This window comes from Lepidothrix coronata, unplaced genomic scaffold (assembly GCF_001604755.1).
Source record: "Lepidothrix coronata isolate B3197 unplaced genomic scaffold, Lepidothrix_coronata-1.0 Scaffold75, whole genome shotgun sequence".
Lineage (NCBI taxonomy): Eukaryota > Metazoa > Chordata > Aves > Passeriformes > Pipridae > Lepidothrix > Lepidothrix coronata.
In genome coordinates, this window is record NW_016690255.1 from 7,002,822 (window position 1) to 7,027,195 (window position 24,374).

The 24,374-nt window shown below is 38.9% G+C and overlaps 1 protein-coding gene across 1 annotated transcript in view; it reads left to right on the forward strand.

The window, feature by feature from the left end:
* The window catches only part of PIEZO2 (piezo type mechanosensitive ion channel component 2), a 298,797-nt gene that overhangs the window by 129,817 nt on the left and 144,606 nt on the right, over nucleotides 1-24,374 (forward strand). The window contains exon 4 of the mRNA XM_017819591.1: nucleotides 10,872-10,914. Coding sequence (XP_017675080.1) covers nucleotides 10,872-10,914 — 43 coding nt within the window. The remainder of the gene's footprint in view (nucleotides 1-10,871; nucleotides 10,915-24,374) is intronic.

The window sequence follows — 24,374 nt, forward strand, 5'->3', positions numbered from 1 at the left end:
GTCTGCAACTGGCACTCCATAGCCTTCTGTTTTACCCAGGTTTTTTTACTGTTTTGTTTTCCCTGAGAAGCTTTATAGCTACAGAGTCAGCTATCTCTGAGAGGAATGGGAGCTGGAAGGCGGAAGAGCTTTCTCCTTTCTGATCTCACAGACTAGATCTTTGCGAAAAATTGAGTGAAATCACAGAACTGTAAGGTCTGCAAAGACAAAGAAAATTAAACCAAGAAAAACTCTTTGCTCAGTGAATACATGTTTTATTATACTTGTCAGCTGAACTGGCTAATTTGCCAGGGAGGAAAAATAACGTCTGCTGGTATCATTGGCCTATCCTGATTGTTTGAGTCTGCATGCCTGTGTCACACTACTGCCCAGAGGAGCACATCCTTGTGGATCCAAATTTCTCCTCTGAAGAGATTTCTGGGAGTAAGCTTTCATGCCCCAAATGACTTGCTGCCTGGTGCAGCACTGCTGCCTTCTCTTGATGGCATGCAGACAGGAGAGTTTTCAAGTGCTAGTTTCTGCTTCTGTGGAAGGTAGTGTGCTAAGACTGTATACATCTCAAGCCAGTTTATTCTGGATATCTGGATATCCTTGTTCACACTGCACTTCAGGTCTTTGTACTTGTGTCATTTTAGTTGCTGAAGCAACTCATCTGGGTGAAGGTTTTTTTTCCTCAAAAATGTGAATATGGGCAGGACCTTATGCCTTGTGCAACAAATTGCTGTCTTCATCATACGCAAGTGTTTCCTTAATCTGTGAGCGTAATCACGTGAATGAAGTGGTTCTTTATTAACTCTAGGAAAAGTAATGTTAAAAAAACCATTAAGCAATTTGAGAGAAAAGGCACAGTTTACATACTGTGGAGTATGTTAGTGGTATCACAGATACCACCACTGGAATGATGTTTTTGTCATCATAATATGCCTCCATTTTCTGTGCAAGATTTCCTAGTTTCCTATCCTTTTTTGTCTCATCCATAATTTCTTGTATACGGATGTGCTACTGTAGACATATTTGTTATTTATCTCCCCCTTCCCATGCACCTATACTGCAAAATTCAGAAACATTTGCCCACCTCCCCTTCTTCAGATGAGACAAAAAGAGAAAATGAGACAATGAAAAGCAAATTCCTTGCACTGGTACGCCGTGCAAATTCAACACTGCAGGAAAACTAGGTCGACATTATTATTCATAACAGTATATTATATTACAATAAAACTAAGACAAGGGTAGCTCTAGAAATTGGAAGGATGCCCGTCAGTTACACTCTGAAGTTAAAACTTTGTCTCTAAGATACTCTTTAGCAGACAAAGTGGAGTTGCTTGGGGTAGAAGTGAATTTCTCTGCCAACAAAAATGAAGAAAAATCTTATTTTCTTTAGATTTATGAAAAATAAAACTTACTACAAGTTTTCTTTTACTTTGAAAATCAAAGTAAAGACTATATTTCGTATTTGTAAAAAGGTCCATTTAGTTATTATTTGACCTTCTTTCAGAAGGTCTGGAGCAGACCTTTGATACTCTTAAACTCAGTCACTCTCTGACTTAAGGTTGACATTCCCCATTGCAACAGCAGGAAAAGTTGCCTTCCTTCAAGGCTGTTCACCAGAGCCCTGACACTGTTTTCTGCTGTAAAAAAGAGTAAATTATTGGTCATATCTGGGGACCATCTGATTGTGTCCCCCTTTATTCCCACAATGGGATTCTGTGCTGGTAACCTACAAAGTTCTGCTTTGCATGTTGTGTCCTTTTCTTCATCCATTTTTGCAGCAGTCTACTGTAAGAGGGAAAGGGGAGCAGTTCTATTTCAAAAAGAAAAGTAAGAGATGGCAGAATGAATTCATATCTGCAGCAACCTTGGAAATTTGGGTTAAAAACCACTAACCAACCATTAGAGCAAACTAATAGATAAATAAAAGATAAAAAAAACAACAAAGAAGTACTTTCCATTAACTAGCTATATCAGGTTTCATCTGAAATACATTCCCCATGGATATTCTAGTGCTTTGGGTTTTGCTGTTTTGCTGCCTCATTGAGAAAATAAATTTGAAATTAAATGAGGTTAAAATAGGAGTGGTTTTAAGTGTGCATATTTTGCAGGGGAAGATTGCCTCCAAGTGTTTCTGATATACTTTATCTAAGCAGACAAAAGAAGTCATGATTCTTACAAAAACTATGGAACCTATCATCCTTGTAAAAATCTGATTCAAAAAATAGGTGAAGAATTCAGCCAATTTAAATTTGGTTTCTTACTTCTGTATAATTTTAAACAAATCTGTCATGGAAGAACAAATGTAGAGTGTACTTTTTCAAATTTTCTTTTTCCAAGTTATTATTTTTTCCACATGTTCTTAACTTGCTGTTTAATTAGCAGGTCATCGTCGTGATTTTGTTCTTTTACTGTTCCTTATTGCTATTTTTTCCCATTTCTACAAACTATGAAAGCCTATTAGCTCAATGTAAATCTTTCCAGTTATTTCTACAGACTATGTAGCATTGGTTTTACCATCACAAAAAGTGAGCTGGGATCTGCCCCTGTCTCCAGTAAGATGCTGGATCAATTATGTCCTAGGTGCACTATTGAATGTTTCACGTTATGTTAGCTTAAGTTAAATGTTCAATTAAAAAAAAAATCCTCCCCCATCCCTGCAATTATAAGTGCTAATCAAGATCCAGAAAAAAACCTAAAACCCAAAACCTCCAGAATATGGATAAGGCCTGTGAAGCAGCTGCTTTTAGGGTCCTAACTTATTGGTGGGAGCTTTGCTGACCCTTCTGGATGACCAGAGTTCCCAGGGAAGCCACAGGCTGGAAGAGGTGACTGTCACATACAGCTGTTATTCACATTAGCATATCCATTGTCTTCTTAATACTCATTTTAAACCAATATGCATCTCTGTGCACACACACAAATACAGTGTCAGTACTATTGCACTTTGTTCTATATTCCTCGTCCGCTTATTTTATTAGTAAAAGTTCCCACTCATTAAAATCTCCTTAGAGGAGAAGTAGTGTTTTTGATGATGACTATTTTTCCGGTTAACATGGAATGAGTCAAGTTTTCTTTTTTAATAGGAAAGCAATTTCTGTATCTCATGATAATAATGTATTATTTTCCTCACAGGAGAAAATACACAGTAAATCTTTCCCATGACATTATTGTGGAGGGATCAAATTTGTACTCTTTATTCAGTCAAAAATCTGTTGAAAGCTGGTATGAGTGGAAGGCAAGTAAAGACTTGCAAAATCTGATATTTCTTCTTGATATGACCTCTTTCTTGGTATGTATTCAGCAATCAGTTTCTTCATCTAGACAGAATCCTGGACTGACCCTAAGCTTCTATTTTACTGGTGGTTTTAGTCTCTTCAGCATGCACATCAAACCATAACAGCCCAGATTTTCCCTTATTCCTTCCCCTTGAGAAGTTGTTTGAAAAATTAAATAGTCTGCTCTCATGCCTTACAGAGCTGGCTCCCTGGGGTTTTATAGGGAGTGTGACAGTGCTTAGCATCCAGTCCAACTCTGTACTCTTAGGGCAGTAAGAAGATTCACTGCAGTGGGTGGGATACAGTCCAGAAAACAGTCCTAAGGACTGGTGTGAGTGAGGTTTACTGTGGAATAGCTCTGCTCTGGTCACACAGACCAAATACCCATTAGCGACTGAAACACGGCAGTTGTGTCCCTGGGATGCAGCTTTAGTTTCATGTGAAACGAATCCAGTTTGTGCACTCTAAGATCACTTGGTTGTGCAAACCAAAGCATAGTAGAGGTTTGCCCAAGAAATACTCTCCAGTTCTGAATTAAAACATCAGCATGGACACAGCAGAATAGTAACCTGTCCTATTAAGAAAGTCGTATCATTATCCCAGATGATAGACTGTGGTGATAAAATTACGAAGTGATGAGTGCAGGATGCAGTCTAGGTAGTTTGAATCAAGAGAATAGGAAGTGTAAGAGAGATTTATTTCTCAAAATAGACAGATAGGTGCTAAATGCCGTGGTAGCATTATCTGATACCACTTCTCATGAGAGAAATTTTTATTTCTGTGCATCACCTTTTTATGTAACTAACTATTGCATAGACAATGTACAGGTAAGTAAGTGTTAACAATGCCTCTATCATACTGTGCAGAGTAAGAAAAAGTGCTTTCCTATGCCATATGCATTTCTGTAGTCAAAACTACTATTTGGTTTCACAAAATCTCTGGGTTTATATTGGTTAAAAAGCAAAAAAGTAGGATTTCTAAAAAACATAGTTTTTTGATTTTTTGGAAGATACAAGTTTTTTGAGAAACAGAATTAAGAAGTGACACCCGCAATGGAAAGGTTTAACAAAGTGTTTCTTTCAATTTCTAGAGTATTCTGTATTGCTGTTTTGTATCTCTTGAGTATGTGAAAGAGTTTTTTTCCCCTTTTTTATTTTTCATGGTTTGAAGAATACTAGTAAGTGTCACAGGGTTTAGATCAAAATTTTGAAATTGATAGGAATATTTTGACCATTGCAAATTCAGCTGTTCCTCTGAAACTACTTTCCTTCAAAATGTTAGAGATCAATGCAGTTACTATTCCAAGAATATTACCTGTTTCTAATATACCATAACATGTTTATATAGGTCACTCCTGCATGTAACTCTGATGAGCTTAGCGTGATTATGGTATTTCTAGTGCCTTGATAGTTCCTTCAGAGAGTCTGGGTGACTCTCTGTTTACCCCATTGACAGGCTCCAAAAAAGTCTTTTTGAGTCAATGGAATTTACAGATATTTTGTCCTATTCCAGTTTTTGGAGATCTTCATATTATTCCGATTGTATACTTGAATTCTGACAGACTCCCTTAATGCTTACTGAAAAACGTCAAACAATGCCTTTTGGTTCAGTTAAGCTGTATTTTGCCCTTTGATCCTGATGTCAGATCACAGTGAGCAAAGAATGCAAGAATTATTATTCTTACTGTTAGAAAGCCTGAAGAGCGGAGCCAGACACAAGCATGTAGTTCTTAAAGTAGCCACTAACTCTGGAGAAGTGAGAAGGCAGCAGGCTGTGGATAATCATTGCACACAGTCATAGAGAACACAGGATCAGCAGGGACCTTCAGGCATACCTGAACGGGCATGGCAAAGGAGGCATGTATTTCTGCTATGCATTTACAATTCATGCCAGGCTTCTCCCTGAGCTGCTGCAGATCTCTGCTGTACTGGCAGATAGGGCATGATATGGCTCAAAGTGAATAACTGTGCAACCTCCATGAATGGGTGAAAATCACTTAATATTTTTGCCAACACTGGTCACTTCTAAGATTCAGCTAAACAGGGTGCTGGGCCAATCTCATCTAGCCATGGTTTTGCCAAGAAAGGCTGGACCAGATTACCCTAGAGGTCCCTTCTGACCTGGTATTCCACTATTCTGTGATTCTATGGATATGTTATTCTGTGTTTTCCCTATGCCCACCAGTGCACTTCAGCAGCTGGGCAACTTCACAGTTTGTAAAGGCAAGCAACCAAGCAGTGGACTGTGAGTCTTCTCGCTCGTAGCAAGTTCACAGTAAGCAGAGTTGTAATCAAACCAAACCAAATACGGAAACTGCCATGTGAATGGAAGCCTACCTGTCAAAGAAGACAACTGTGCATTTCAGCAAGATGTTTTTAATTTTATCTTATTAAATTTTTTATTCTTATACTTTCATTCTCATGCTAGGATTTTGTTGAGTGCATATGTGTCCATGATGTGCATTTTACCATTGTTCCTATTAAATGTGAGCAGTAGTTTTGGAACTGCATTATGGTTCATCTTTTTCAAGAATTTTAAAGCTAGAGCTGTTAATGTGAAACAGAATCTTTGAAATAGATGGGAATAATCTGGGGCAAATATTTGGAACAAAAACTTAATTACATGGGTACCAGATTAAGACATTCTTATAAACAGTTACAGTATTTTTGATGTAGTGGTAAAAAACAGAAAGCAAAGGGAAGCCAAATTAACTTAGCAACTCAAGTGTAGCAGTTGATTGATTCTGAAAGTCAACAGGTGAATATTTTCCATAGTCCCAGCAGGCAGAAAGACTGAATTGAATAGCCAAATTCCTATTGATTTCTTTGGGAGCGGGATCAAATCTTTATGTCTTGAATAAGTCCATTTTTGATTTTAATGAGAATTACGTGACTTAAATCTTGTCTAATGTTTTGGAAGCAATGGGTAAGGTTTAAATCAAATAATAGGTTTTCTAGACTTTTAATAGCATTATTCTTTTCAGTGCTGCTAAATACCTCAGGGTATTTACTTTTGGCTGTTAGTGTAGTGTAGAAGTTGATACTATTGTGAATGGAATTGGTTAAGTCTTAAAACAGAATGTTTAGATCATAAACATTTTAAAATAAGACTCCACAGAAAAAGATGTGGTGTGTTTTTTTTTTAATATATGTTAGTTGTGTTCTTGGCAGGCTTTGTTTTAGAGGAGTCGCATTCTGGTAGGCAGCTGCAGCCAAAAGATTATTTTAAACCAATGGAGAAAATTCCCTTTTCTCTTTTGCTTTTTCCCTTTCTCCCTTTCTCTCTTTCTCTCTCCCTCTCTCTCTTCAGTAGGACTCTCTATACATCGTACAAGTGAAGTATAGCCAGTCATGGGATGAAAAATTCATACACTAATATACACAACAGTGGAAAGTATAGAAACCCTGGCTAAAGATGCCAGTACCAGCCTGTGCTTTAAGAAGTTCATATTTCGCTTCTTCAACACTCATCAAATCTTCAGACTTCAAAACCCGTTGGCTACTCTTCCAGAGCCAACAGGATTGCATAAAGTATATGGAGAATTGCTTGTGTCTGCCCTGCACTTACCTGTGGAGTGGCACAGTCCTCTTTTTAACAATGACTTAATTCATCAGTGCTGGGTGAAACCAGTTATACTCCAGAAGTTGTTGCGTTTGGGGGGTAACTTATAATAGAAGACATTAATGGAGTAGGTCTTTACTTATCTCAATCAAATCTTGATGATTCACGTGCTACACATTATTTTTGGGTTTCATATTTATTTGAAATAAATGTATGTGAGAATGTTTGTTGTCCTGCCTTAAAGATGTAGAGGACTTCTTTTTATAAAATATGAACTCAGTGTGATGAAAGGTATTGTATGTATGTAGTTGTGCAGGCGGAAGTCTTGCCCCACCACAAGCACATACATGTGCCAAAGTAGAAGCTCTTTGTACTGATCAAACAGTGGACGTTGTTCAACTATTCCAGAACAGACTTTGACTTTTTTTTTTCCCCCATAAAGTGAAGGTAGAGCTTTCTCCACCTCGCTTTTGAAGCCTCTTATGTGCTCTGCTGGATATGGGCCTGAAGTCTCTGCCTGCTTTGCACTGAATGGGAACAATTAAAAGTGTTTTTACATTGGTCACTGGTTGTAGCTGTAACAGTCCTGAATGGAAAAGCTTTGTGTCCATTGCCCTAAAGTATGATGCTCCAAAGGGCCACGGCAGACCTTGATGATGAAGATGGTATCTACATTCCATATTGTACTGATGGAAACCTTTTCAACCTAAGGTGACTGAAGGCCCACACTAAGACCTTAAATCATCTTGTCCGGGAGCTGCTTTATGCTGATGATGCCACCCTCATCGCCCACACAGAAGCAGCCCTGCAGCATTTAACATCCTGCTTTGCAGACGCTGCTGAGCTCTCTGGGCTGGAAGTCAGCTTAAAGAAGACAGAAGTTCTCTATCAACTTGCACCTCAGGAAGTCTTCCATCATCCCCATATCACCATTGGCCAATCAGAGCTCAAATCAGTCCAGCAGTTTAATTACCTAAGTAGCCTCATCTCCTCAGATGGTAAGATTGACAGAGAGATAGACAACAGGTTGGCAAAGGCAATAATGCTTTCAGAAAACTCCATAAAAGAGTTTGGCGAAATAAACACTTGAAGAAAAGTACAAAGATCAGTGTTTACAGAGCCATTGTGCTGTCCACTCTTTTATATGGGTCCGAATCATGGGTTATCTACCGCCACCACCTGCAACTCTTAGAATGCTTCCATCAACGCTGCCTCTGTACAATCCTAAACATCCACTGGTCAGATTATGTGACCAATACGTCTGTTCTAGAACAAACAGCAGTCACAAGTATTGAGGCCATGTTGCTGAGAACACAGGTGCGCTGGGCAGGACACGTCTCAAGGATGAAGGACCACCGCCTCCCTAAGATCTTGCTTTATGATGAACTTGCCACCGGTTGCCGCAAGAGAGGAGCCCCGAAGAGGAGATACAAGGACTCCCTGAAACAACATCTCAGCCCTAGCCACGTTGATCAACATCACTGGTCTACTCTGGCCTCCAATTGGGAGGTCTGGAGACACACCATCTATAATGCTGCTGCTTCTTGTGAGAACACACTCAGAATCACTCTCGAGGAGAAAAGACAACGCAGAAAGAATCGTGTCTTGCCGATACCACCTAAGGAGTCTTTCTGCTGTGCCTTTTGCAACCGGACTTATCTATCTCATATTGGCCTTTTTAGCCACCAGTGAGCTTGTAGCAAATGTGGGTAGAGCCCTTCCCAAATCTTCATTCGCGAAGCCTAGCCATGATCATTAGAAAAGTATTTTAGAGCCTTTAGCTGAAAACATGTGTGACCAAAGTTTGAAGCGACTGATGGTGAGAAGTCAAATGAAGAAGGGGTTCCAGAAGAGCATAATGTGGTATACTGACCATGTTTGGAACTGGCCAGGAACCTACCCGTTACAGAATCACAGAATCAATTGGGTTGGAAAAGACCTCTGAGAACATTGAGTCCAACCTGTGACCAAACACTACCATGTCAAACAGATGTCCAGTCTTTCCTTAAACACCCCAAGAGATGGTGACTCCACCACTTCCCTGGGCAGTCCAATGTCTAATTACCCTTTCTGTGAAGAAATTCTTCCTAATATCGAACCTAAATCTCCCCTGGCACAGCTGGAGGAGTTCATACAGCTCCCCTAGATTAGAATAGCACAGCTTAGACAGCACAATATTTTCTCGATGAGTGGCTGTCCAGTTAGGAACTGTGAATGAAGCTTTGAACACCATAGGCTTATAAGGAAATTAACTTTTTAGGTTTTATTAATTTTGATTTTTATTTGCTTAAGCTGTGATTTACAAACCAGATACTGTACAATACTATATAGTATTGTACAGAGAAATTGTGTCATTATATTAGAAATTTAGCACATTCTCCTTGGACTAAACTGCAAAGTTTAGTCAATAGAGTAGAAAGAATTCAGTTGATATGTCCAAAAAAACCCAAAACCAGAACCAAAACCAAACAAAAAAACCTAAACAAAACAAAACCCCACGAAAAATAAACAAAGCAAGCAAATAAACAAAAAAAAATGAAACAAAAAACACTCAACCCCAAAATTTCTTAGAACTTGAGTTTTTAGATGCTTATCTGGATTGTCAGGAAGTGTCCCAAGTTCAAAGGAAAGCATTTACTAGGTCTTAGACAAATATTTAACATGTTGCAGATTAGAGATAAATACTATACTACAGACATGGCAGGTCACTGATTCCTTTAACAGAATGGAAAGTTAATGATGTTAAGGGATACATATGCAAAGGTTTTTCTGATTGATAGTATTATGTCAACACTTTTCTCCATACCAATTTGTCAAGTAGGACTTGGATTGTCTGTAGAAAGAATCTAATCCATGATTTTGTTATAGTCTGTGTATAAGCACATGCTGCACAATAGGCATCTAATCCCGAAATTCTCCTGATTTAAGTCAGACAAAGTTGCTTCCCTTCATGTATTTCCGCTCTTTCTCAGTACTTCTTGGTGACATTTCTACTTGTCTCTGAGTTTCTGTGGTGCTACTCAATGTCACTCACAGGGAACCTTTTTAAATTTTCCTAATTTATATTTCCCTTTGGGTGATGGAATGCATCAGGAATTGGAATTACTGTCTCTTCGCTGATTTTGAAATTTCAGTGAATGATTCAGATGAATCATTCAAAAAGAATTGTAGTTGCTTACATGGCATTCAGTTCTATTGCATTTCCCACACTAGTATAAAAAGTCAGAGAGCAAACTCTGAACCAGCTTCATTTCCTCCTACATATTTGCCTTCAGACCTGCATGACTTGAGATATTTTTGCAATTAGTAGCCTCTATTTATAATGACCAAATAATGGTAGGAAAAAAAGAGACTGGCAATCAGCAAGAAAACCTGCCAAGAGCCGAAAACTGCTCACCTAATACTTGGAGTGTGGGGGGAGTTATTTTTGAGAAAATCTAGGTAAAATCTGTATTAAGTGTATCAGAAATGTTGAGGAAAATTCTTTGAATGAGTCTGTGTATTTGAGTAGTTTGTGGGGTTTTGAGAAAGAGTCCTTTGCAGCTGTTTTTGTGAGTATGAAGGGTTAAACAATAAAGCAGAAATTCGTCTTCATGCTTTTGCTTAAAATGAAAAGGCCTGGATTTCAGAAGGAGCTGTAAAGCTTTCAGCAGGAATCATGCAAACACTACAGTAAAATGAAAAGCTGAAATGTGAAGAGTGCGTGATGTGAGATGCCAACTCAGCACTTTCAGGAGTCAAGAACAGATCACATTGCTCTAGCAGAGGAGACCACCCTTGGAATTGCAGTGAACTGTAGCAGTGACTATCTGCTTTGCAATGTAAAGGAGTTATATAGGCTGATACCCCTCCACACAGTTATGTCAGCCAGTGGTAGCCTCTCTCAACAGTTCTTCACTCGGGGGAAAACAGATGTTATTTACAAGTACTTCTGTAGGGGTGGAAAAATCTCCTTATGACCCCAGCTGCACAAGGAAAGGAGAAGAGTGTTCATACCAAAAAGGTTCTTCACTGAGGATGTTTGTTTTTTCTCTCTTTGTATAGGTTCAACATGGGAGAAAACATTACGGCAGATTGGTTTTGAAAGGTAAGCCATAAATTTATTTCCTTACCAGTGCAAAAAGTAAAGGAAGAAAAACTGCATGGGTGAATTTGCAGAATTATTTATTTTAGTTGACTGAATTTATCAATGACCTCAAATTTAGAAAGGAAGTCATGCAGTGTCATGCACACATGTGTTCAGCTTTTCTGTTTGTGTCCTCTTCTCTTTCCCCAGTCGATCTGAAGCAATTTATTCACCATATGAACTTGGTTTGTGGTGGTTTTTTGTTGGCAACTATACAGCATGCTAGTATTAAAAAAAGGGACACACCATTTGGGCACAAGTCTTACTTATGAATGAAAATATTGCTCTCACTTATATTATTTTTTCCACGAAACTTTTGACAAAAGTAAATGAAATTGAAAGAGGTCCAAAGGTGTCAGAGAGCTATTCATCATCACAGGAAAATTCAATATGCAAAATTCCTCAAGTGCAAGAATTTCTTGTAGAAAGGTTTAACCACAAGGTCATCATACCACAAACATATGTCTGTCTTGTAAATTAAACTAGGCCAAGCCCAGTAAAAAGTGATCTGATATTGGGATTCAGATGCTCAATGTCATGTTTATTTTTTGACAAATGGTGAGCAAAAGAGTCTGCCCTCCACTTAAGCAAAGTTTTTGATATTAGTGAAAATTACACATTCTCAGTGGCTGCTTTTGATATCATTGAAAGGTTATTTTTCACAGATGGTGCTTTTTTCCCAAGTTACATGCAATTTGGTACCTTGATTTGGTACCTTTCATTCTGCGTGACATCAAACATGCCTGAAAGGCACTACGGTAAACTACTGATTCTTCCATCACCCAAATTATGAATTAGCACCTGTTGGTCCTGCTTGTCTCCATCAGAATAGAAAAAACCAAAATTTTGAGGAGTGCTAGAATGAATTGATACCTTGGGTCTGTGTTTTGAAAGTGTCAACAGAAAATGGTCAATGTTTTTTTAACTGAGTTTCAAAGCAAGAAAGAGAACCCATGATAGCTGGGTATATGCAATGTATGTACCACATGAAAGATGAAGCATCCTTGATAGACTGAGAAGCCTGTCTGAGAGGAGGCAAATATGTAGAAGAGATTACTGTGCAGATCCCATTATTGCCACTCTTGTTTGAAAAGCAGAAAGGCTCTCAAATGTCACTTCTGCACCTTGAGAGGCTGCTTGTCATCCTAGAGTAATTTGATTTGAAGCAGCACGTTAGTTAGCACAGATGGGGTGAAGATTTGAATGCACTTGGCTTGCCATAATCACAGAAGCAAGTATGTTCTCTTACCAGCTTTTTCAGAGAACCGGCAAAGAGAAAAAAAGAAAGATAAATCCTTCACACGGATAGAGCAATTAAGATTTGGGGTTAATATTTGTCATCTTACCTATATTTTTAACACAAGCATTTTTATGACATGGATATATTATAGAATCACAGAATCACAGAATGGAAGGGACATTAAACATCATCCAATTCCAACCCTGCTGCTATAGGCAGAAACACCTTTCACTACACCAAGTTGTTCAGACCCCCACCAAAATTGGCCTTAAACAATTCCAGGGACAAGGCATTCACAACTTCTCAAGTTGGTTGACTAAAAGACTGATGAGTAACATATATGCAAAATTCAGTGTGGACTCCTTTATAACAATATTTGCTTAATATCATATTTTATGTTATTGCTTAAGGTATTTTTTATATCGGAATAAATTCCGAAGTAAACAAAGGGATACATATTGCTATATGTAACACTTAGATAGAATTACACTTAACTTGTGGTCACAGAACTAGAAATCCCAGGTCTGCAAATCTCTCAGACCTGAGAGATTATTCTGGGTATGTATTACTACGTGCTTTCCCTAATCTTATTCTTTTCAGTAGGAATCCCTTTTTGGCCACTGATAGAGACAGGATAGTGGGCTACATCTGTATTAACTCTGATCCAATACAGCTGTTCTTATGTTATTTGTATCAACTCCAGGAAAAGAAGCAACAGGCTTTGCTATTTAAAAACATATTCTCTGCAAGCTGTTGACTTATGCACACCTGAGTTAGCTGTGGAGTATCAATAGCATTTGAATGTGTTGTTTGAGCAAGGACATTCTCATTCAGGAGGAAGCAAGATTTTACATGCAAAAGGGAAGATATTAAGTAATGTCCTAAGGAAGAATAATCTTTTCTTTAAAACTGGAAGATTCATACAAAATGTTCTTCTCTAAACCGTTTTAGAGTGGGTTCAGGAACAGAAGATATGGACGGTCAGTTTACACTACAGAAAATTAAGCCCAGATAATTTACAGGTGATGTCACCACTCTTTTGTGGCTACATGGTGTTTATTCTGCAATGGTAGAGTGTTTACATTGCTGTCGTCTTCATATCCTGAAAAACATTGTGGCACCAAGAGATTTGACTGTGAGGCTTTTATGTAAGCATTACTTGTGAGCTGAGGATGCTGCTTTTCAGTGCGAGGGAAATTAAAAATGCTGGAGCTCGAGTAAAGTAGCTTTATATCCAGGAAATGAGTGTAGTTAAGAGCTTTTCAATTAAAAAGAGTATATGTGGGTTTGATAGATTTAAATGAAAGCCTTTATATTATTGATTGTTTTTCAAGACAGTACAAATTAGCTAATTGTAACATAATATGGTAGTCATCACCTTTGTCCAAGATAATATAGACTGCAGTCCCTGACTGTATTTTCTGAAGAAAATTGTGGACACATTTTCAGAATTATGGAAAATACTAGCTTGTGTAGTACTGTCCTACAAGAAACAAAAAAAGCTTAGCAAAAATGCTGAGCATGAATGATACCTTAATGTCAAGCAAACTGGTACCTTAAGGGTTTCTTTAATAATCTTTAATAAGCAAAAAAATGTAGATTTATGGTTAAGTATGATGGCTTTTTTTGCAAATGTTAACATGGCAATTATTGTTCATTATTGGGGCTTGTTTAGATGGCACCCACATACTCATAAAAATGTCTGTAAAGCAGCCAGCTCTGCTGTACTTTGTTCCCAAAATGATAAAAATATGTTTTAGAAGGCATTGTTCATCTCACAGACTTAAGATATTTTCAGTCACATTCAAGACCCAGTGTATATCATAGAATCATAGAATCATTAAGGTTGGAAAAGACCTCCAAGTTCATCTTTGAGCAAACACCTTCATGTCAACTAAACCATAGCATTAAGTACCACATCCAGTTGTTTCTTGAACATGTCCAGGGATAGTGACTCTACAACTTCCCTGGGCAACCCTTGCCCATGTTTAACCATCCTTTTCAGTGAAGAAATTCTTCCTGATGTCCAACTTGAACCTCCCCTGGTTCAGCTTGAGGCCATTTCCTCTTGTCCTGTTGCTAGGAGGCTCACTTGAGATTTCAAGTGAAATAGTTATGAACAATTAACAGTGACCGTGCTTGTTTCCTGGCTACACTGACAATTGGAAGAGCATAATGCACAAAGTCTGTTAAAATTCAAAAGGAAAGAGGATCAGGTCAGTCATGGAGCTGGTCTTATCCTGTAATGCAGTCAGTAGTGTTTTTCCAGCTCATGGCTGGGGTGAGGCTTGCAGTGCAGAGCCTGGAACGAGCCACAGCCAGTACCGGGGAAATGCAGAAATGTAGAAAGGATGCCACAGTGCAGAAAATTAAAACCGAAAGAAGGACTTCTTTAAACACCTAAATTTCTCTACTTTGAGCCATCAGATGATGAAGCTTATGTCCTTGTCCAGTAGATTTAATAATGATTACAGAAATGTCTTCTGTTATTACATATTTGTTGACCTATAAATTATCTAATAATTTTAAAACTTTAAATGGAAGGCATCGGACCTCTTAAAACTCATTGTTCTGTGGGGTTTCCAGACTTCCAGTCTTCCTCTTACTATGCTTCTCTGAGTTGTAGTTTCTAATGTGACTAGTAACTACTCAGCTACTAACAACACTCCTATTCCATTTTTACGTTTGTTCCTGTGATGTTTCTCCTATATGTGTAATGCTTTACATTACAGTTCCACAAAACAGACATAAGAATGATTTAATAACTGTTATTATATGTTAAGTAAATACCAACTGTTTTAGAAAATATATATTTGAAGAATAACAGATGTGTGCTTATTACACTTTTGGCAAAATTTGGTAAGTATGTTTTTCATTGTAAATAGCTGTTTCAGTGACACAGAGAAAGGAACTTTTGCATACCAATTTCATAGTAAATTGTAATTATAAAAATGGAAGAATTTTCTGTATTGAAGATACAACTTTCGTTTGGTTGATATCATCAATCTGATTCTGAAATTATTGTTATTTTTGTGGTATGCAAAAATTTATTATAAATCTGAAGTTGTCTATGTATATATACAAAAGTAGGTGACTTCCACTCTACATAATACTAATAAGACCTGTCTGCACCGTACTTTGTATAGCAACAACATCTATGCAGGATGTTCAACAAGCAGCATCCCACATTCTGTCTAAATTGATGCTGAGGGTAATTGGCAGTGAAAGCTGCACCTTTTAGTAAAGTACTGTGTATTGGGCTCGTTATGCTTTTTTTAAATCCTTTTATTAGTCCTGAAGAATGAAGGGGTAGTTGGGGATTGGTAGCTCTCACACTGAAAGGAAAAGGAAAGCAGGTAGGAGCAGGGAAGGGAATAAGACTGCTGAGGAAAGAGGAAAAGACCTGAAGATTTCTATGTCAAGGCTAGACCTTGGATAAGAAGATTGACTCTTATTAAGATATGTCCCAGATCTTCTGTGTACCTCAGTAGCTCCTTCAAGTACTCTTCTAAGCACAAGGTGATAAGTAGGACACTGCATTGTTCTTGTCTGAAGCAAAATAAACACAACAGCCCTGCATGCCACAGGTAGGAAGACATAGCTTACCCAGTAGACACCAGGAGCAAGTTAGCTGTCATCACTGAGATGCGTTTTTGTTCCTATGTTGGTCTCTGAGAGCAGACGGATGTCTGCTTTTGCAGCTGCTCCACATATGCCCCTGCTCGGTCTAGCCAAAAATACTGTGTATGTCTTCCCTACCCCTTGCAGAGACTGAGAACTCAATTTCTGAAACCACTCGTGACGTGGGGTGAGGGCTGGAATCCAGACGCATCAGAAGCACTTCCCAAGCGCCTTCTTCCAGGTTTAGGTTGCTAATTATGAACCTACTGGTGATCTGTTTTCTCTCTTTCCCCATGCTTAGATTGCCTGTAACTTGCTTGGATATTTGACTGGTGCTTGGCCAGAGTTGCTGTGGGTGACATGTAAGGAATAAACAGAAAGAAGAGAATATCACTGGATTCTATAAATATTTAGTACACATAATTCTGGCTTGGAAATCTAAGTACCATATGGTTTTCTACAGTGATATCCCCCACTTCTCCCCATACTCTTTGGTGATTTAGTGAAAACAATAAATATATGTTTGAAATATAAAGTCTTATCCTGATATCATGGTCCATAATTTCAAGCCTTTTCTTCACATACAGCTGAATCCTATAGTCCTTTCTTGGGCACGGCTCCCATTTTGACGTAATTTTGGGAGCATTGCCTCAGCCAAGGGCTGCATGAGGCTGCATGGTCTGATCCTTGAGAGGTTATTTTAAAAGAAAGAGTGCAGTTTAAATACTGAATAACTTGAATCTGTGAAGAAAAGGAAAAAATAGATGCAGTGGTGCAGTCAAAGGGACATGGGAAAGCCCTGCCAGGCACCTCTTTCACCATTTTGGAAAAAATTAACTGTATTAGTCTCTACAATTCTCTTGGTCTCCTGTCCCACAAACTTAACCAAATGCTTAATTCTTCAGTGCCCAGGCATGCCCCCTTACTTTGGCAGGGTTCTCTTCTACAGCACACAATCCTTTCAGTGCTTTATATCAGAGAAATTAAAGTAATCTGTGGTTTGTTTATGCTTTCTATTCTTAATATATGATGTCCATCATATTTTTGTAGGAATTAATGAATATGAATTTATTCTGCAGTGATTGCAATTATATACTTTCTTAGAATGTTATAAATATATATTGAGATAAATGTAATGTTGGGAGCTGAGGAGATTGAACCAATTCTGCACCTTCCCTTGGGAGGCTGTGAATGAAAAGCAGTTTATTGCTTATAACAGAAGTGTTGTCTTTTGTGTGATACCTTGGTTTAGTCATTTCTCTGCCTGGCCAAACATGGTATTGCAGACCTCATCCTCAGCCCCCAGCTGTCTTTAGGATTAGGGTTAGGGTTCTGGGAACCACAAAGGCTACAGCTCCAGGGACACTGGCACTGCAGAAGGCATGCCAAGGGGAGCATGGCACTGCACTAACATTGAACCCTCCACACCTTTCTCATCTGGACCAAACATGTTACTTGTTACCTCAGTCTCAGACTCAAGCTGCCAAACCTAATTGATAGGTAATCTGTAGGCAGAGGACTACATCAGAAGGGCTTATTCATGTCCTTCCAGCTGTAACACTGCACTTCTTTTCTCATGGAGTGATGAACGGTGGCTAAGAGGGCTTCTCGCCTGCATGCACTTGTCTCCAGACAAAGGGCAGCACAAGGTGTTGAGTCCTGGGAAGACAGGGGACTGAGGTTGCTTAAGTTTAATTTTCAAAACTTCCCTCATTTTGTTACTTCATACTGGCCAGGACTGTGGAATTTGTGCGTGTATGTTTATAGTGTGGGAAATGGGGAAGAAATATGTTTTCAGTTTCATTTGATAAATACTGCATGCCTGAGGTTCTATCTTAAATTGAGTTTTCTTCACTGCTCTGACAAAAAATGAGACTTTGAAATAAAAGTCCGAGTTATAGAGAAAGCCAAAATAAAAATTGGATTATATTTGCAAAGAACAAAATCATTGTTTAAAAAGATATGAAGAAAACTTGTTTTTTTCCCCCAACACTGTGTCAACTGAAATCTTTCAGTCAGTATTAAATACTGAAATAGAAACAATTTAAAGCTAATTTTAAACCAGTTTAGATTTCTTAGATTTTACTCCCATTGTCCAATGTTCTAATGTTGCTGGGTGTAGTCAGTTGATTGTGCTCAGGAACTTTCTGATTGCCTGTTAGCAAATACCCTGTATTGGGCATGCCATAGTAGCCTGTGAAGTAACCTAACCCTGTTGTTCCCAATCAGAAGGAAATAATTTCAGGACAGTTGTCCTTGCCCCTAGAGTGAATATAATCTGAAATGAGAATAGAACTAATAAATCCCCCATTTTGAACTATTATTCCATTTACCACTTGTGTTTCATGGTCACTTAAGAGCTGTGGCCAGTGATGAATTTCTGCATTTAAATGCAGCCCTGGGCTATATCCATAAAGCTGGTCAGCCGCTCCCATTTCAGGGCAGTTTGGTTGTCATCATGGAAGGAACTTCTGGAAGGGTCCATCTCTCCTAAAGTTGCCATTTTTGCTTTCTTTCCCCAACATCTTGGGAATGTTTGTACTAACACTTTCTGTGTTGAGTGACCAAGTACCCTACTCTCCAGGTGCAAACACAGCATCTGTCACAGTTAAAGCCCAAAACTCCTACTTAGAATTTAATTAATCTTTTGCTTATTCCAAGATATGGACTATTTTCTGTTATTTGACTTGTAGGAAGGGTCCTGGGGGTGCTGGTTGGCAGCATGTTCGATAGGAGCCAGCAATGTGCTCTGGCAGACAAGAGGTAAAACTGCTTCCTGGTTGCATCAAACACAGCATAACCAGTTGGTCAACAGAGGTGATTACTCTGCTGTATTCAGCGTTGGTGTGTCCTCATCTAGAGCACTATGAGAAGTTCTGGGTCCCACAGTTTAAGAAGAATATCAAGGTCCTTGAATACTTCTGAAGAAGGGCAACAAAGCTGATGAAAGGGCTGGAAGGAATGTCCAGTGGGATGTGGCAGAAAACTCTGGGCTTGTCTAGTTTGAAGATTCTGCTCTTGATGGGGCAACCCCGGATCATATAGACTGAGGTGCTGGAAAGCAGTGCTGTGGAAAGGAACTTGGGGGCCCTTGTCAATGGCAAGTTGAATATGAGTCAGCAGTGCCGCAGCAGCCAGGAGGGCCAACTGTGTCCTAGGGGGCATCAGGCAGAGCATCACCAGCCAGTCAAGGGAGGGGATTGTCCCACTCTGCTCTGCACTGGTGCGGTCTCACCTTGAATATTGTGTGCGGTTCTGGGCACCACAATGGAAGAAAGATATTAAGCTGTTAGAGAGTGTCCAAAGGAGGGCAAAGAGGGGAAGCCTCTTTGAAGGTGAAGGGCCTTGAGGGGAAGCCGTATGAGGAGCGGCTGAGGTCACTTGGTCTGTTCAGCCTGGAGAAGAGAGACTGAGGGGAGACCTCATTGAAGTCTACAACTTCCTCATGAGGGGAAGAGGAGAGGCAGGCACTGATCACTTCTTTGTGATGACCAGTGACAGGACTTGAGGGAATGGCCTGAAGTTGTGTCAGGGGATGTTTAGGTTGAATATTAGGAAAAGGTTCTTTGCCCAGAGGGTCGCTGGGCACTGGAACAGGCTCCCCAGGGAAGTGGTCACAGCACCAAGCCTGACAGAGTTCAAGAAGTGTTAGGGCAATACTCTTGGAGACATGGTGTGGCTCTTGGGAATAGTGCAGGACCAGGAAGGAGTTGGACTCAGTGATCCTTGTGGGTCCCTTCCAACTCAGCATATTCTGTGATTCTCTGAGATAAGGAGGCTGAGGGATGACCTCATTGCTCTCTGCAGCTTCCTGAGGAGGGGAAATGGATAGGAAGGTGCTGAGCTCTTCTCCATGGGATCCAGTGAGAGGACACACAGGAATGGTTCAAAGCTGTGTCCGTTACAGGAGGTTTAGACTGGGCATTAGGAAACATTTCTTTACCAAGAGGGTGGTCAAACTCTGGAACATGCTTCCTAGAGAAGTGGTTGTGCCCCAAGCTTTTCAGTGACTGTTGTCCTGTCAGAGTCATTTGAATGTCCTGAATAACATGCTTTAACTTTTGGTCAACCCTGAGGTGGCTGGGCAGTTGGACATGATTATTATAGGTCCCTTCCAAGTCAAGTGTTCTTCCCCTCCCCTCCCCTTCAGCAAAATAAACACATTTCTTCTTCACAATCATGTAATAGAGTATTCTAACATATATTGCTAGTGATGGTTTTGTTGTCCTTGTATTGCACACCTGGGGCCCCTGGTGGTCTAGTGGTTAGGGTGCAGGACTCTCACCGCTGCGACTCGGGTTCGATTCCCAGCCCCCCGGGCAGATGGAGCTCGTCAGCCCTGTAAGGCAATCCATCTAAGAGAAGGTCACTCTAAACAAACCTACGTCCTGAAAACCTCACTGCCACTGTCCAAGCTTGCTCGGCCACGGCAGATGAACCTCAGGATTAAAGGGTGGGCTCAGTTCAGCGCACGCTGGGTCTCACCTAAAAAATCCACTGCGCAGGCTCGAAGGGTTAATGACCTTTCCAAAATCTTCGCTCGCGAAGACTGGCCATTATTATTATTATTATTATTGCACACCTGTGAGACTGTAAAGAAAGATTCACCAAGGAGGCTTTTTTTATAGAAGCTTTTCAGGAGATCACCATATGGCTAAAACCACTTAATTGCTTCCTTAATGGAATTTTCTCAAAGCTGTCCTAATTAAAAAAAAAAAAAGTGATAAAACTATTATGAAATATGTAAACATTCACTAAAATAACTTCTTTTTTTTGAGCAGACTTAAGAGGTTTTCTAAGTTTTAATCTCCATCTTTCTGCTTAAGCAGTTTTCTTAATGGTAACATAAACAATCTGTACCTAAAATAATTGAATTTTTTAGATGTTTGAACACATAGTCCTTAATTTTATAAGCAACTTAGTAGACTTCAAAGGCATATTTCATGAGAGGAACATTATGAAACAAAGACAAAAAATAATTGTTAATGGTATAAATATGCAAACTAGATTTTGGAGAACATAGTCAATTTTCTAGAATTTAGAGAGTTCCAAATTCTCTAACTTAGAGAGGATTCAGATATTAAAAATCCAAGGTGAAAATCACACCAGGTAGTCCAGAGGAAAATCATCTTTTTGTTATACAAATAAAGCACAATTTTACAATGACTGTGTTTTAATCCTCTACCTGTATAGGCTGAAGTTCAAGAAGCCACTTACTCATGGCATGACAGTCCTGCTTCCTGTTCAGCCTCCTGTGCACCCACCAAGAGAGCTGGTGTGCAAACATCCTGGAGACAAATTAATCTCTTAATCACATGATATGCCTATGATAAATCTAAAATTCAACTGTGTGTAGATGAGAAACACAGTAGTGTTACTAATTACAAGATGCTTTATCAATAGGAAGGTTCCTCACTTTTTTCCTTTCCCTTTTTTTTTAAGTTAGGATGGTCAGGCCTGAGGATCAAATTGAATTTATCTCCAGACCTAATATAGGAGTGTCAGCATACATTTGCTGGTGGTTCTAATTCCTCACTAGAGACTTTGTCTTGTAGAGACTTGAAGTGATATCAAGACTGCTTGATCCTAAGCATATTTTGGCCAATTTGTTGAGTTTGGCAAAAGTGTTGTGAAGAGTATTTTTCTATTACAAAAGGTAACTGGATTTTGGTTAAATTAAAAGTCACTGAACTGTTTAAAAGTATTAAAGTAACATCTTTCAAGTACCTGATCACTTTGGGAGTTGGGTTTGTAACTCAAGAATCCTTATGACCCTTTATATGTAATTTGTTGCAAGTGCTGGGAACTTAGCTGAATCAACACTGCACTACTAAAAAGTGCTGCCCAAATCTATTTTTCTTTCAGAAGCATTTCAAAATCCAGAAATCCACTAGTCCTTTTTTTTTTCCCACTCTAAAGAGGTGTTTGGTACAGAGGATTTGGGAAGGGGTCTACTGACATTTGTTACAAGCGCGCTGGTGGCTACAAAGGCCAATAGGAGATAGGCACATCCGATTGCAAAAGGCACAGCTGAAAGACTCCTTAGGTGGTATATTCTGCAAGGCACGATTCTTTCTGCATTGTCTTTTCTCCTCGAGAGTGATCCTGCGTGCGTTCTCAAAAGTGTCAGCAGCGTTACAGATGGCGTGTCTCCAGGCCTCCCGATTGGAGTCCAGAGCAGACCAGTTATGTTGATCAATATGACCAAGGCTGAGATGTTGTTTCAGGGAGTCCTTGTATCTTCTCTTCGGGGCTCCTCTCATGCGGCAGCTGGTGGCAAGTTCAGAATGTACAGAATATATTCAGAATGTACAAAATACATTCAGATGAAGATACCAAAGATATGTATATTTCAGTTTGGAATGTTGTTTAGCAAGTAACAAAAATAATTTCCCCTTTTGCTTGCTACATTAATTACTTCTTTTGCAGATGTAAAGATGCATTGAGTGAAGTATTTTTATGGCTTTTCTGCTGTTGTCAAACTTAAAGTAAAAAATGAATAAAATTTGTGTGCCAAGAATAATCATGAATAGATTCAAAGAAGAATGATTTAAAATTATTCTTTTCTCCTGGTTTCTAACCTTCAAGAGTGAAGTTGCTTCACATTTCACAGCTTTTCTTCATAGCTGCGAGGGCTGAAAATGGATATGTGTATTCTTTGTAAGGAAAAGTTGGTGGCTCTCACAGTCAGGTGAAACTTTAAGAAAACACTGGATCCCTGGTAAAGCTTTGGAAACTATTGAAGTGATATTTAAGCTGTGAAGGACTCTTTTGCAACACTAATAGTGTAATTTCATTTCAGTCTTAAAAGGGAAGGTTTTAAGCTACCTTCTCTCTCACATGCTGGCCTGATTTCTGCACTATGAGAATGAATTGAGTGACAGCTGGAGATCTGATTCTGCACAGTGCAGACAGCCAAGCTGCCAGGGTGGAAACAGTAGTATAGGTTTTATATTTGTTCCACATTGCTGCAAACGGCAGCATATCTATCATCTTCTGCCTCTGACATGTTTTCTTCCCTTCCCTCCCACTGTCACTGCAGTGTCATAAAATTTCTTTCTTTTGCTTCAGCATTTAAAAACCCACTCTGATTATTTTTTTCTTTATTTGCAGTCTTCCTGTGGCTTTAGTGTATGTGTGTGTTTGCCATCTGACTGCATCCCACTGCTACATGATGATATGGGCAAGTGATTGCACAACTGAAAGATTCATTGCTGTAGCAGATGCAGTTGTGAATGAACAATCAAGTCAGCTGTAATTTTTAAATTAAAAACTCATTAGTGAAGAGAATAAAGCACATGAATGCAAAAAAACAAAGATAAGAAGGCATATAGAGATATAATTATAAAGCCTGATATAATTAGAAGGTGAAAAAATATGTGTGGATTCTGTAATTGTATTTTTGCATGTTCATTTAATAATTTTCTTCTAACCAACAAAGTTTTTTGTTTGGTTGGTTTTTTTTAAGTAAAAACCTGATTTTTGAAAGTAAAAAACCTATTAGCACTGCATCTAAACCATGTTCATCATGATACACTTGTCACAACCTCACTGGGCACATGTCCTAAAATGTGTTTTAAGAGTGGTCAAATATCTTTTTTTTGAGAGCTCTGGAAATATTCAGTGTCTAGAAAACTAAGAGAAATAAAATCATGTACATTAAGGGGTTTTCTATATGCAAAAAAAAAAAAAAAGAAAGTAGCTGAATGAACAGGAAATTTTAGTAGACTTTTTATTAAAAAGGTAAGATGCTCTGGGCAAATGGTGAGCTAATGTGAAATAGTAGTGTAGAGTGGTAAATAGTTAATCAGTAAAAAAATTAGAGGAAATAAGTGAGGTTTCTTTCTTTTAGAAAATAATATTTTTGTTGAAAAATTAATCTAACCCTGGAAAAGAGCTCCTTAATACAGCATTTTCCCCATTTTTTTGACATGAGCAAATGTTCTGTACTGACTCTTCCAAGCAGTCAGTAAATATTCATTTCCATATGCATATGATGAGAAAAGTGGAATGGAGGTTAGCACCCCCAGTTCACTGGGGACTTTTGTGGCCTCTGCACACTGTCAGAAGGCAAAGGAATATATACTGTTATTGTGAAACCTAGTTGAATTATGGGAACTTACTGAGAAGCCAAGATTTCCCTTCATGGACTACCATTCAGAGGAGAAAAGGACATCTGGGAGAAGACATGCAGGGCTCAGTGCTCACATCTGCTCCACTTCAGTGCTGCTAGAAATCGGATCAGTCTGCCTTCATATTTCATTTCCTTCTGTAATCTTGACCAATAATTTGTAATTGGTATCAGCTGATCATCTGGCTCTTTCCTTCCATGGCAAAATAAGTTAGCAAAGAAATCTAACCTCGTGCTCTTTACTGTCCAAGAGTATATGAAACTTTGAAAGACAAATATCTCTATTAATTTTTAATGAAGTCTCTGAAACATCCTCCTAGTCAATCTCTTTTCATTATTTCTGTTATACCTTGTTTTTTTGGGAAACTGCTGTAGGAATATGTGTGAGCCGAGATACAGCTTTGCCAAACACAGCGTCATTATGATTTT